Genomic DNA, 14168 nt, shown 5'->3' on the forward strand with positions numbered 1-14168 from the left:
CTATTGGGTTTCTCCTCACATGTGTGTCCATGGTGGGAGAAAGTGAATTAAAAATGCTATTTGTTTCTCGTCATTTTAAATCTCTATGTATTTATGTTTAAAATGTATACACTATACTCCTGTATCAATATATGCACATATTTTATTCATATTATGAAGTTAATGAAAAAAGGTAACTCACGGTTTAGAGAGTTTAATAAAATTATCATTACTGACTTTTAATCACAACCTCTCCAGCAAGTGGGTGCATTAACCAGCAACTAATACTGACGCTCACAAAAGAAGCCTTCAGCACTTGTGCACATTCCTGGGCTGAGGTGACAAACACTCCAGGAGCCTCCTGATCCTTTCAGTCTTTTTTCCTTGGTTCCATTAGATGCCTCTTCCTGACCAGGCCAATCCAGCAAGTGCTCGGAGAAAACTGTAATGTAAATGGACATACTGAAGGTGGAGAAAAAGGCTTACAGGCCCCTTATTCCTTCCCATTCACACATAACTCCAGCTCAGTCTTTAACTCTCAGTTGAAGCATCCCCTGCTCTCGCCTTCCTAGGCACACTCTCCACTTCTCCCAACCCCCATCTCCAAACCTGGATGGCTGCCTCCCCTGTGCCTGTAAAAACCCTTTTGTCTCCGCATTTAGTGCACTGTATTAACATTGTTTCCTCTGTGTCCATGTCACCAGGAATGACCCCACTGTGGACAAGACTCAGCTTGTTTTTAGTTTTTAAGATTTTATTTTTAAAAGTCATCTCCACACCCAACATGGGACTCAAACTTAGAACCCTGAGATCAAGAATTGTGTGCCCTACCTACTGAGCCAGCCAGGTGCCCCTCAGGACTGGGCTTTACTCACCTCTGTGTCTCTGGCCCTCATCACAGTGCTTAACGGAAAGAGGACACAGTACATCCCAACTAATCAATGAGTGGCTTTTCAAAATCAGGACATTCTACTTTAACTAAAGCAAATGTACAGCAGTTCCTTACACCCCAACTAGGAAGTGGTAGTTCACCTTCTGCAAGGACTACTGAATGAAGTATCCACTATGTGCCAAGCATTGTGATGATAGTTCAAGTACATCAACTCATTTAAACCTAACAAGTATCCTTCAGGATACATATGGATTGTTAACCCGTATGTATGGCCTGAGGAAACTGAATCTTGAGAGACTGCCTCAGGTCACAGACAAAGGAGAAGCCGGGAGGTGTATGAGTGGAACCTCAATTCATGAAGATAGAATTCATGTCAATCTTCTTGCACCCCTGAACCCTCAACCCTCATCCACCCTGCTATATGTGGATATATAGCAGAGTGAACTGATTCATTCAGGTGAATCTGACTTCAGCTGCCTTACCATAGCTTATGGATGAAAGGTAATTCCTTAGCCCCTGGGCAGGTGGCTTCCTGACTCACCTTCCCCATTGTTTCCTCCCTGCCTTCCTTCTCCTCTTATTGGCTCAAGCTCCAGCATGGCATTTTTTGGGTTGAGGCTTGAAAGCTGCAGGAATACATGTGAGAAGAAACCCAATATGTAAAAAAGGAGATGATTAAGCCAAAAAGACAGGTTAATCTGTGGGATGGGTAAAGAACAATCAACAATCAGGCCCCCTTCTGTGGTGGGATCAACGAGAGCTAACATTTCCTGGAGGCTTTACTGAGTACTAGACACTATTCTTTTTAATCCTTCAACACCTCCATCTTCAACACATCTCTCACTACTTCTTTTGATCTACTGATGCAAATTTTCCGCACTTGTTTTTTTCTCCCACTAACATGTTTCCACCCTGACTCTACTTACCAAAATCTTACCCAGTTTTTAAGAGCCAGTTCAAATACTACCTCTGAAGACCTCCCCCTTCTCAGCACTTCTCTTCTCCACCTTTGCACCTCTATATCACGCTTTCACTCATATGGTCCTTACTGTATTCCAATTCTTTCTGCTTTTGTGTTATTTCTGCTGCTAGGTTGTGAGTCAGAAACTGAGGCTATATCTATGTAATGCACCTGCAGCTCATATATATAGAAGGCTCTTAATATGCATCGAATAAGAAACAGAACCTATCCTGTCCTTACTGACACTATTACAAGAAAAGGACAAGCAGCCCCAGCCCAACCCGAGCCAACCAAATGCCAGATACGATCATAATCCTGATAAAGCCACACTTTTCATGTTTCCTTCTTCAGGCAAACAAACCCAGATGGTTTCAAAGGGCACCAAAACAAAGCTCTGAAGTGATTCGCAAAATTAGTCATCCCAAAGGTAAACAGTGATTCTCTGCAATTAGTCATTCCAGTGGTAAACACTGGGGCTGGCAGACAGCCATAACATAAGGTGAGGCTTGAGAAACTCTGCAGATTGGCGCACATTCCCTAGAGAATCTTATTTTGGCCCTGATGTCCACCAGAAAAGAAATAGGAAAAGGGAATCTGAGGCCTGTTAAAATCTAAGATTTGAACTTTAAAAATAGCTGGTTTAGGGGCACGTAGGTGGCTCAATTAAGCGTCTCAGTCATGATCTCAGGGTCCTGGGAGGGAGCCTCCCATTGGGCTCCGTGCTCAGCAGGGAGTCCGCTTCTCTCTCTCCCTCTGCCTTCCTCCCACCCTCAATCATGCTCATGCACTCTTGCTCTCTCTCAAATAAAATATCTTAAAAAATAAAAATAGAATAGGTAGCGTATTGCACAAACTTAAGGCCGGAAATGTAGTTTCCCCATAATTTGAAACAGTCCTTCTTAATCTCTTTTCTACAACAAACCTAATATATAAGACATCTTCCCCAACACTCATTTAGGAATGATAAAGGGCATGAAGTTAATAGAGTAATTCTTAACCACTTCCTTCCTAGTTTAGTCAGTCTTAATAACAAAGCACCCTTTGAATGCTTTGATTTAGACTCTGTTGCTTAGTCCCATCAATTTCGCATCTCAACTCCATTCACTCCCCCTTGCCCCCTTCCCTGCCTCCCACGCCCACCACCCTAATACAAGCCGCCACCATCTCCTCCCTGGACAACCACAGAAGCCTCCTCTCAGGTCTCCCTGCTTCCATCCTGGCCCTTCTCCGGCCGGTTTCCCATATTGTAGCTAGAGTTATTTTGGAAACAACACTGTGTCTTTCACTCTAAATTAATCAAAGCCTGTGTACAACTGCTTATTAAACAGCCACGTGAGACCATTCAAAGAAACCCTCATTTTGCAAGTAAGGATGTTCCCAAGGTAAGACAGGAAGGACCGAGGTCAGAATTCACCGCACAGGCTTCACTTCAATGAGTCAGCCATACGGTTTCTCCCAGAGAGAGAGTTCATTCTCAATGTGTTAATGGAAGACAAATGAGAGGACGTGGATTGGTCTAGAGCCTGCTTTCAGAGCCACGAGATATTAAAATAGGTTGCCAGGAGAAAAGAGAGGGGAGAGCCCTGCCTAAACTTGCGTATTAAGGGTCACTCACATGCAGATCCTTGTGTCTCAGGATCCACCTTCTTTAGCCAAGTAGAGCACAGGGGCGGCATTCCAAATCCAACACGATGTGATCCACGTGGGGAGCATAGGATTTCACCGGTTGGATGTGCAGGATTTGGGTCTTCCATGGTTTCCCGTGCACCTGCTGAAGAAGGGTGGCAATACGAGTTTCTGCAGACTCTGCCCACCTCTGCCACTCTGGTTTGGTGGCTGCTGATGGCATTTTTCTCCTAGAATCCCTGGTAGCTCCATTTGTCCATTGGTTGGTGATAATTTGCTGAGGATAAGAAGAATGCTCCTTTTCCATTTCACTGCTTCCATGAGGCTGGAGAATCTTCCCTGGGTAAGATTCCACATTTTGGTGGATATGCAAAATGCCCCCCGCATCCCGTCTTAGCAGTTGGCAGGCAATGGGCCAGCCTTCTTCCGAGCTGGGAATCAGCCCCAGGTTCACCCTGTCTGCAATGTTTGAGAGCTTCAGTTTTCTGTTATCCCCAAAGTGTATCTGGCACCGATGTGCTACTCCATTGATATCAAGGTTCTTTCTCAGAGCAACTACAGCATGGGGACTCCACTCACAGGCATGGACGAAGGCAGCCCCAGCATGGACTAGGAAGGGCAATGTAAAATAACCAATCCCCGCATACAGATCCACCAGCACTTCTCCAGCACAGGGCAGCGATGCCACTCGAAGCTTCTCCGTGATGTTTCCGAAGGAGAACATGCACCGGGTCACGTCAAACTTATATCGGATCCCATTATCCACATGCTCTACCCAGCCATCGTCGCCCAGCAGCAGAGTCACTGCTGGTGTTCGAGTGCCATCGGGTGACACCCGCCCTCGTTTGGCCACACGACGGACGCCAAGTGCCGACGCAACAGTCTTCCAGAGTTCAGGTTCCAGACTTTCCCACTGCTTGGCTTGGAAACAGTCCTCGCTCAGCAACAAGAGGTTACCGTGTCGTTGCCAAGATCGGGGCAAATCGGCCTCCAAGTCAGCGGACCACGTCACTCCCCGGCCCTCTACCCAGCGACTCACTTCAAGACGCAGCCTCTGGGCGGGCGAACCACCCTGGGCCTTCTTTGAGGGAACGGGATCCAGGAGCTGCGTTACCCTACAGGTGCTGCCTGGAGCCACACGGTCCCGCAGCTCCCGCAGGTGCCGCTCAGGGACAGCCTCGCCCAGCACCGGCAGCGCCACCGTGCCATCCGGCCTCTTTTCCAGACGGTGCTGTCTATCTAGGAGCTGCTGCTTCTCGAGATACTCTCTGTATCGCTGGGTAAACCGAGGCTCAGTCACAACCGCGACCACAGCCGCGGGCTTCCCACCTTCCCCTTCCATGTTGCCGGCCCCACATTCCCTCGGATTCCCTCCGCGAGACTCACTCAGATCCCACAGCCCCGGGGCTCGGCGTGGGCACCGCGGCAGCGGGAAGAACGGCGCACACGCCGCGGAGCCGGGGTCGGAAGTGACGTTAAACAGGCAGGCCGGAAGTAAACATTGACGCGCTCGTTGGCAAATAGCGTCGCCGTTACCGTGGTGAGGCCGCTGCCGCCATCTTTGTTGTGGTCAACCGTCCCCTGGCTGCAGCCTAAGGGGAGATTAACAATAACAAGGAATTCTGTGGGCTTAAAAACGTCTAATTAGTCGGTAAACTCCAGAACCCTCGTGCACTCTCTTCAGTTCCGCTCATGCATCCAAAGAAAGAAGTGCACTTGGAATGATGGGCTGAATTTGGAGAAAGTCTTCCCATGTTCTCATGCTGCTCTCGGGTCATTGTCAGCGGCCCCAGCATTTGCTGAGAGTGAAGAGCCAACTACAGCTTCCTCATTTCCTTTCCTTGTGCACATAGTCATCACCATCTCACTGTCATGCAGTATTAAAAAAACAAAGCAAGTATTTGCAAGTTAGAAGGATCTGAGTAAATCATAGCACCTCTCAGAATCAGAATCCTCATATACAAAATGAGACTTACGTTACCTTTCTCAGATGCCTGCCATGATTAAAGATATTATATATAAAGCACTTTGAACAGTGACTAGCGAAGAGTAGATACTCAAAAGAGATATAAGTTGAAGTGGTTAGACGGTAGATACTAAATACCTGTTGAAATGCTTTGATACAGCTAATGAGAACAAAGAAGAGTTCCCTTACACCTAAACTCAAATAGTGGAAAATTAGAGTTGTAAAGAAGCCCTATTCTTTTTACTTACTTACTTTTCCCATCGTTCTACACATTAGGATATTGAGACCCAGAGAGTTAACATTCATTAAATTCCCCAATTCAGGTCTCTCTGTATGAGAGGCACAAGGCTATGGGTAAAACAATTTTTTTATTTCTTGACACCTATTCAGTATCACCCAAAGTTGTTGTTGTTGTCGTCAGTTTTGTCTCTATGTTTAAAATTCAGATTCCATGAAGAAAATACCACGTGGGAGAGTAGAAGATCCTTTTGGTGCCCCATTTACCCTTGGGCTGGCTGTCTACCATTCCTGTATATGCCAACCCAAAGCTTCTAACAAAAGCACTTAGTAGTGGGCCTGATGGCTTTCTCTGCTCACCAGAATTGGCTCAGCATATGTCCAGGGAAGGCCAGAAATGCTGGGGAATAACTGCCCACTGCCACCTCTTGGGTGGCAATCTCAACCAGTGACTGATGGAAGTTGGCGAATAAGCTTCCCAGTTCCATGTACCTTAGTTGGTATACCTTGGATGTTCCATGCTGTCTCCCAGGGTTCTCTTAGGACTTCAGTTTTTCCATAATCCTCTGTATGCTGTGCATTTTCAATTTCTCTTTTTCTTTTTCTCCTGGATTATTCCCATCAGTATATAAGCACACTGCCACTTGCCATCTTTAATAACCTCTCTTGATTCTTCACTTTTACTGATATTTTCAAGTTCGTATTTCTCACTATTCCATATTTTCTACTCCCAACTCCAATAACATTTGTCTTTATCTCAACTTGGTGTCTAATAGGCATCTCATATTTAATATGTGTAAAATAGATTTTTTCTGCAACTGCTCCCATGTATATAATAGTACTATGTTATCCAGCATCCACTCGTTTACTCAAGCACTAGATGATAGTTTAGAACTATCTCCTATCACCTCCCCACTCCCACCTTTTCCTCAACTTCCTATTGCTATTTGATAATTAACTGCCAGGTGCTATATACTCTATATACTCCATATATTCTATATACCTTGATACTCCGAAATATATGCCAAATTAGCCTACCTCTTTTGATTTCCCTAGCCACCTTCTGGGACATAGGTTACTGCAGTGTCCTTCTCACTGGTTTCTCCTTTAGGGCTCTTACCTTCTTTTTTATTCTCCAACTGCCAATCAGGATGAGAATTCTCCAAACATTATGATCCTAGCTTTCCCTACTGAAAACAGTTCCTGCCTACCCATTGTTCAAAGAGTAAGCTTCTTGCCCTGGCCCACCAAACTATGCATGATCTGGTTTCTAAGTATCAGCCTGAGATGGAACTATTCCCCAAGCTAAACACACAACAGGGACTCCAGTCTCCTTTCACTTCCTAAAATAGGACAAGTATTTTCTCACGCTTTTATCTTTGGACTCGTTATTCCCTTTGTCTGAAATGCCCTTCCCTCAGATGATGGAATGGCTGAGGATTTGTCTGAAAGTCATCTTCTGGTGGAGCTTTCATTCAACACTCTCTTTTCCCTCCACTGTTAGGTCTACTTAATACTGTTAAATTTGGGGTGCCTGTATGGCTTAATCCATTAAGTGTCTGACTTGGGCTGGGGTCATGATCTCAGGGACATGGGATCAAGCCCCACCTTGTACTCCCCACTAAGCAGGGAGTCTGCTGGAGATTCTCTTTATCTCCCTGTCCCTATCCCTCTGCCCCTTACCCGGCTCATGCTCCCCCCCCTAAATAAATAAATCTTTTCAAAAATACTGTTAATTCCTCCTTTAATACTAGATTGCTATTTATTTATTTACTTTTAAATGTCAGTTTCCCCTTATAGCAAATAATTTGCTCATAGAAAAGGAATATTCTTTTTCTGTCTACTGCTATATCCCCAGCATCTTCTATATAGTTCTTGGTCACAAGTCATTGCTTGGCAAATACCATAATAATTAAGAGAATGCTTGACCACCAAGAGACTTGAACATGTTTATACTCATTTGAGCAGTAAATCCATTCCATGAATGTAGAATGATTAGAAATTCACACAAAGATCGATAAACTAAAATACTCCTTACTGTTTTTCTTAAACCTACAGTTGAAAGGTTAAATGAATTATGGTACATCCCTTAGATGGAAATATTAAACAGTTGTTATGATTATAAGAAATTTAATGACACAGGAAGTTACTCCTTATAAAGTGTTAAATTGCAAAATATATACAATTATGCCTTAAATGATATTATTTATTTTAAAAAGTTTATTGGGGCAAGTTCTAAAAATGTGAATAGTCATTCACACTGATTCCCGATATGATGCAATTATAAGTGATTCCATTTTCTTTTGTACATTTTTCTCCAGTTACTAGTTATATGTGATGAACAAATGTTATCTTTATATCTTAGAAAAATCTTTAGAAAATCCATGAGGCAGTAAAAATGTTGTTTTCTGGGTCTCATATAAATGGAAACTCCCTTTCATTTTATTTGTAGTGGCAGGTAATAAAAATCATGTCTTACAAAGTGTTTTATCTCTAGGTTTCCTTCTGTTCCAAAGTCAGTCTGACACTTTACAACAGTAATTAAAATAACGTAGTACAGACTTTGACCCAAACAAACCCTGCTTTTAATCTGAGGTAAACAAAATGTTGGGGGAGATGAATTGAAATGTAACTTAATATTTGAGAGTTAGAAATGATCCTTTAAAAGTTGCAGATTACAAATGATCCCCACTTGTAATGGCCATCTTGATCCACCATCCCTCAAGCACCTGACTTCATTTTCCCCACCATTTCCATCATGTAAACTCATTGAAATGACAGCAAAGCAAAAGCAATCAGCAATGACAATAATAAAGAAGCTTGTAGACAACCCATGAGTTCCAACACAGAGGAGGATGATTACTTAGTAAAAAAGTAGGTCAGGGAAATTAACCAGAGAGGCAAGGAGAGCGTGGGCGACTTTATTATAAGCTGCCTCTCCCAAAGTGGCTAGAATTATTTAATTCCACATGAATTTTAGTCAGAGAACCCCCAGCTGGGGATGAGTTTGTAACCACCTCTTCTTGATGAGATGCCAAAACCCCGAAGACCAAGGGACCATCCATCAGCCTATATTATGAGAGGTGGCATTCAATTCTTTAAGGGCCATCAGCTTTCACATAGGTAGGGAGTTCTGAACGGTGTTGGGCTGGCTGTATACACAAGAGCTTTCCTGCATGGCTTGAGAGATCCTGGAGGCTAGAAATAAAGAGAAATAATTGCTTTTACTTTCTTAATCTTCTCTTCCTTCCGTTCTTCACTCCGCTTGCTGCACATGGCATGCTGTTCCCTTCCCTTTGGTACCTCTTCATTTGTTCATTCATTTTAGCATCACCGCTGCAGTTTTTGAACAACTGTTTGCTAACTTCCTTTCACGGAACTCTATTCTGAGCTGAAGATAGACTCAAGAATACTTCTGAGGCCATGAGTTAAGTGCTACTAGAGTTGCCATTTCAAGTGCTTTGTGAGCATGGAGGAGAGATCAAGCCATCTTTCTTTTGCATTTTGAAGAACACAAAATGTTCTCTTTGCTTTTCCTCCTGCCTCACTGAATGCTGCTTCTTATGGGTGTACTTGTCTACCTCCCCTCACTGCTACCAGCACCCACTACATTTGATGTTTCCCAGATGCTTCACACCCAACACTTCCAAAATTGAACTCAGCTTGTGTTCTCCTCTTTAGCTCATGAAATGCCCCTGCCAGTCTCCTAGTTGTTCATGTCACAAACCTGGGACTTTTCTTTTACTTATGCTTCTCCCTTGCCCTCAGTGCTCACAACAAAACCACTGCCATTCTGAATGGACTTTGGTGCTGCATAGTTCCCCAGAGAATCCCCTTCTCCCTGCACAGGTGACAGTGCCCTAGATCATGTCCCACAGTTTTCTGAGTGGATCGCCCACCTTTGTTTATTTCACTGATAACATACTATTACTTTACTCCTTTTATTTTATGTCAGAGTATTTGAACTGAAAACCAAGATGGTAAAGAATTTTTTCACAAGCTTTGTTTTATTATATAAAGAGCTACATTGTCACATTGCAAAGTTCATTATGCCATAATTCAACGTTCCATTATGGCACATGGGCTTTGAATAATTCATATTATAATACTCAGAGCTTGAGACTTTATAATATTTAAATTTATAAAATGCAAAAATAACAAATTTTAATAAAATTCTTTCTATAAAACGTTCTCACTTTAATTCACTAGTAATTTTATTCCATTGTGGCCAGAGAACATACTATGTATACTTTCAATCCTTTTCGATTTATCGAGGCTTCATTTTATAACCTAGCACATGGTCTGTCCTGGAGAATGTTCCACGTGCACTTGAGAAGAATGTGTGTTCTGCTGTTGGTGTGGAGTGTCCTGTAGTTGTCTGTTAGCCTGTATCCTTTTAACTTATTAGGTAAAGTAATTTTATGGTCATTACAATTAACAACCATAGTCTCAATTCAAGAACTAGAATACCTAGTATCAAGTACTGATCTGGACACATGGTCCTCTCCTATTCCCATGCACTCAACACACTCCTTCCCTTTACTACAGTTCACTTTCATGACTGGTCTCACTGCTCAGATAGTTCCCTTCCTAAGGCCAGTCAGAACATCCTCAGGAAAGCCTTTTCTAACCTCCTATCCATCACCCCAATACGGAAAATCCCTACCAGTGATTCTCATAGCACCATGTTCTTTTCATAGAGCTCTTTCCAGCTATATTTTTTCATTTTTAAATTTGATTAATTGCTATCTTCCCACAAGTGTGTAAGTTTCGGGGTGGAGGAGGTGGTAAGGAGCTGGATTTCTCTTCAATATTGTATTTCCTTATTGTATCTATTAGAACCTGCCACATATACTACATTCTAATAAAATATCTGTAGAATGAACACATGAGTGAGTGAGTGAGTGAGTGAGTGAATGAATGAATGATGGGAGAAGAAAGATCTGCAGGAATGACAGTTCATGGCCCAAGTGAGAGTATTTAGTTCCAAGATGGTACCACTAGATGGCAGTAATAATCAGCATCAAAGTAGTTGCAGCCTCTGAGTAAAGTTCTTGGCTTTCTTTCATTCTGCTTTTTGTTGTTTTTTTAAAAAAGATTTATTTATTTATTTATTTATTCATTCATTTATTTATTTATTTATTTATTTATTTATTTATTTATTTATTTATTTATTTATTTATTTTAGAGAGAGAATGCGAGAGATAAAGCAGGAGTACGGGGAGGGACAGAGGGAGAGAATTTTCAAGCAAACTCCTTACTGAGCATGGAGCCTGATGCAGGTAGATCCCACGTTCTATTGAGACCATGACCTGAGTGGAAACCAAAGGCCAGACACCCAACTGACTGAGCCACCCAGGCACCCCAAGTTCTTGGGTTTCTAATGGTTTAAATGTCCAGGCCTCCTCAGGGGGCCTACCATGCCCCCACAGCCTTTCTTCATTCAGTTCTATTAGTCATCCCTTATTGACATGGCCAATTCAGATGCATGAATGTGTGTGACGGCAAATAATAAAACCCCCAGCAAACAGCAGCTCAACAGTGGGTAGGGAGGTTTATATTTTTTAATACAAAAAGAAGCTCAGGGCTTGTGTAGTGGTTCAGGGAACTCCCCAGTAAAGCTGGCTCATCAGCTTTAGTGTGACTCTTTTATCTTTGAGGTTTCAATATGGGCACTATACTTCTGGGTTCTGTGAGCACACTGAGGCAGAAAGAATAGGGCACAGCAAAAGAAAGAAATGCCTACCCCTCCAGTACAGAAAGGGGTGCCAAGTCCACCCCTGACTGCTGGGGAGGCTGGGGATGGACCGGCTTTACTTTTTGCTTATAGGGCAAACTGAGGACACATAGGGAGAGTGAGCAAACATCAGCCATTAAGTGCATTCCTTTAGGCAGTAAGTGAAAAAGGCCCTCAAAACAACACAGGGGCTCTGGAGAGGAGTTTGGATGAAAGATAGGAAGGAGACACAAGAATAAAGACTAACATCCATGAAGAAGTTTTAACAATATAGTTTAGTTAAGAAAGGGCTGAGCTGACTCTTGCTGCCTTCACCTTCATTCAGCAAACTCAGAATTCGAATTCAACTGGGAATCATCTTTTTCAGGAAGTCCTTCCAGACTTATCTTTCCTTTTCCTCCTATCCTGGTTTTTAAAAAAATGTTTAAAGGACAACGTTAAAAAAAAAAAAGATTTCAAATAATTTTTTTTTAAGTAAGCTCCAAGCCCAATGTGGGGCTCGATCTCACAACTCCAAGATCAAGAGTCTGCATGCAACATGGACTGACCCAGCCAGGCACCCCATATTTAAAAGTATTTTTAATAGTGGCACTGAGGAAAATAATAAGTAACATTATAAAATGCTTGCCATGTGCCAGGTACTGATTTCAATGTTTTATATTAACAAACTTTTCCAAGAATTCTGTGAGGTGTTTGCAGTTACCATTCATGTTTTTTAAAAAGGATATAACCATTGTCTCCCAGCAAGGATGTGGTGCAGCCAGCATTCACATTCAGGCCAGCTGACTCCTGAGTCTACATTTTTTAAAAAATATTTTATTTATTTATTTGACAGAGAGAGAGAGAGAGAGACCAAGCTAACACAAACAGGGGGGAAAGGCAGAGTAGAGGGTGAGGGAGAAGCAGGCTCCCCACTGAGCAGAGAGCCCGACTTGGGATTCAATCTCAGGACCCTGAGATCACAACTGGAGCCAAAATCAAGAGTTGGACACTCAACCGACCGAGACACCCAGGCACCTCTGGGCATTTTTAACCCTTGCCCCATGCTGCTGTCCAGCACAGTTGGCATATGTTTTCAGAGGTTTCCAAAATAATGCTATGTGCTCCAAGGGCATGCAGGATGGTCCCAGTGGGTAGGGAGGGGAAATACTAAATTTTTCTTATTTCAATTCATTTTTTGTGTCCATATCTTTAAATTTTTAATCTGAATATACGTAATGAAGTAGCATATTAGCACCGTAACTCTTTTCCAAGATTTATAAGTAAAATACACAGATGCATGTTTCAGAGCTCTCTGGGTCAAAGAGGTACATACAGGTTAAAGCCTGGGTTTTTTAGAAAGGCTGAGTGTATTTGTCCTACTAGGCATCTCCACCAGGGGGTGCTTTTGTGAACAGAGACTGGTGACATTTCCAAAGGGAGGGCTTAGGGGTTTCATCACTTCCTAGGGCGTCAGTGAGGACTCTGTGAACACACTCTCCATCTTCCTTCTACTCACTGGATGCTTTTTTACCCAGCTGGCTGGTCCATTCACCTTTAGGCTTTAGGAAATCACTACAGAAGATGACCTAACACAGCCCAGGGTGAAGGCAGAAGAGCATTCCTGTCCCTCATCTCCACCCAAACACTCTTTACCCTTAAACTCAGCTCAGGCATCACCCCCCTACATTCCCCCTCCCCCAAGTTGTGCCCCCCTCCCCTTACCACTCCCTCTATCCAAGGATCACATGTGCCTCTGTTAGTGTGCCATTAAAATCTGTTCATTTCTCATACATGGCACATGCCACAGGGTAGAGATCAACTTTGCCATCAGTGACCCCCTCAAGAGCAGGGGACCACATTTTCTTCTCTCTGGCCTTACAGCTCAGCACAGTGCCTAGGCAAGGAGGTGCACAGTAAGTAACTATTAGTCCAGAAATGACTTTTCAGAGTCAGGTTGTTTTGTTTTCAGACAACTAAATGTGAACTATCTGTGAGACAAGGATCAATCAAAATCCTAGAGGACAACACAGGCAACGCCCTTTTTGAACTTGGCCACAGCAACTTCTTGCAAGATACATCTATGAAGGCAAGGGAAACAAAAGCAAAAATGAACTATTGGGGCTTCATCAAGATAAAAAGCTTCTGCACACCAAAAGAAACAGTCAACAAAACCAAAAGACAACCTACAGAATGGGAGAAGATATTCGCAAATGACATATAGGATAAAGGGCTAGTGTCCAAGATCTATAAAGAATTTATTAAACTCAACAGCAAAGAAACAAACAATCCAATCATGAAATGGGCAAAAGACATGAACAGAAATTTCACCAAAGAAGACATAGACATGGCCAACAAGCGCATGAGAAAATGCTCCGCATCACTTGCCTTCTCTGAAGGGAAGTGATCAAAACTACAAATCAAAACCACAATGAGATACCACCTCACACCAGTGAGAATGGGGAAAATTAACAAGACAGGAAACAACAAATGTTGGCGAGGATGTGGAGAAAGGGGAACCCTCTTGCCCTGTTGGTGGGAATGTGAACTGGTGCAGCCACTCTGGAAAACTGTGTGGAGGTTCCTCAAAGAGTTAAAAATAGACCTGCCCTACGACCCAGCAATTGCACTGCTGGGGATTTACCCCAAAGATACAGATGCAGTGAAAAGCCAGGACACCTGCACCCCGATGTTTCTAGCAGCAATGTCCACAATAGCCAAACTGTGGAAGGAGCCTCGGTGTCCATCGAAAGATGAATGGATAAAGAAGATGTGGTCTGTGTATACAATG

General features: G+C 43.0%; 1 protein-coding gene across 2 annotated transcripts; it reads right to left on the reverse strand.

Moving 5' to 3' along the window:
* Positions 1-282: 282 nt before the first annotated feature.
* On the reverse strand, positions 283-4964 carry TRMT12 (tRNA methyltransferase 12 homolog). 2 transcript variants are annotated; one of them, XR_005989895.1, is made up of 3 exons: positions 3448-4964; positions 1413-1497; positions 367-421 (listed from the first exon to the last, which is right to left on the reverse strand). XR_005989895.1 is itself a non-coding variant. In XM_041768944.1 (2 exons), exon 1 carries the CDS (start codon positions 4798-4800, stop codon positions 3481-3483), a length of 1320 nt encoding a protein of 439 aa, XP_041624878.1. In that variant the 5' UTR covers positions 4801-4964; the 3' UTR covers positions 283-421; positions 3448-3480. The 2 variants fall into 2 exon arrangements, 1 of the variants encoding a protein (XP_041624878.1); XM_041768944.1 differs by lacking the exon at positions 1413-1497 and having other exon boundaries at positions 283-421.
* Positions 4965-14168: the final 9204 nt, after the last annotated feature.

The sequence above is a fragment of the Vulpes lagopus genome, chromosome 9, assembly GCF_018345385.1.
Source record: "Vulpes lagopus strain Blue_001 chromosome 9, ASM1834538v1, whole genome shotgun sequence".
Classification (NCBI taxonomy): Eukaryota; Metazoa; Chordata; class Mammalia; order Carnivora; family Canidae; genus Vulpes; species Vulpes lagopus.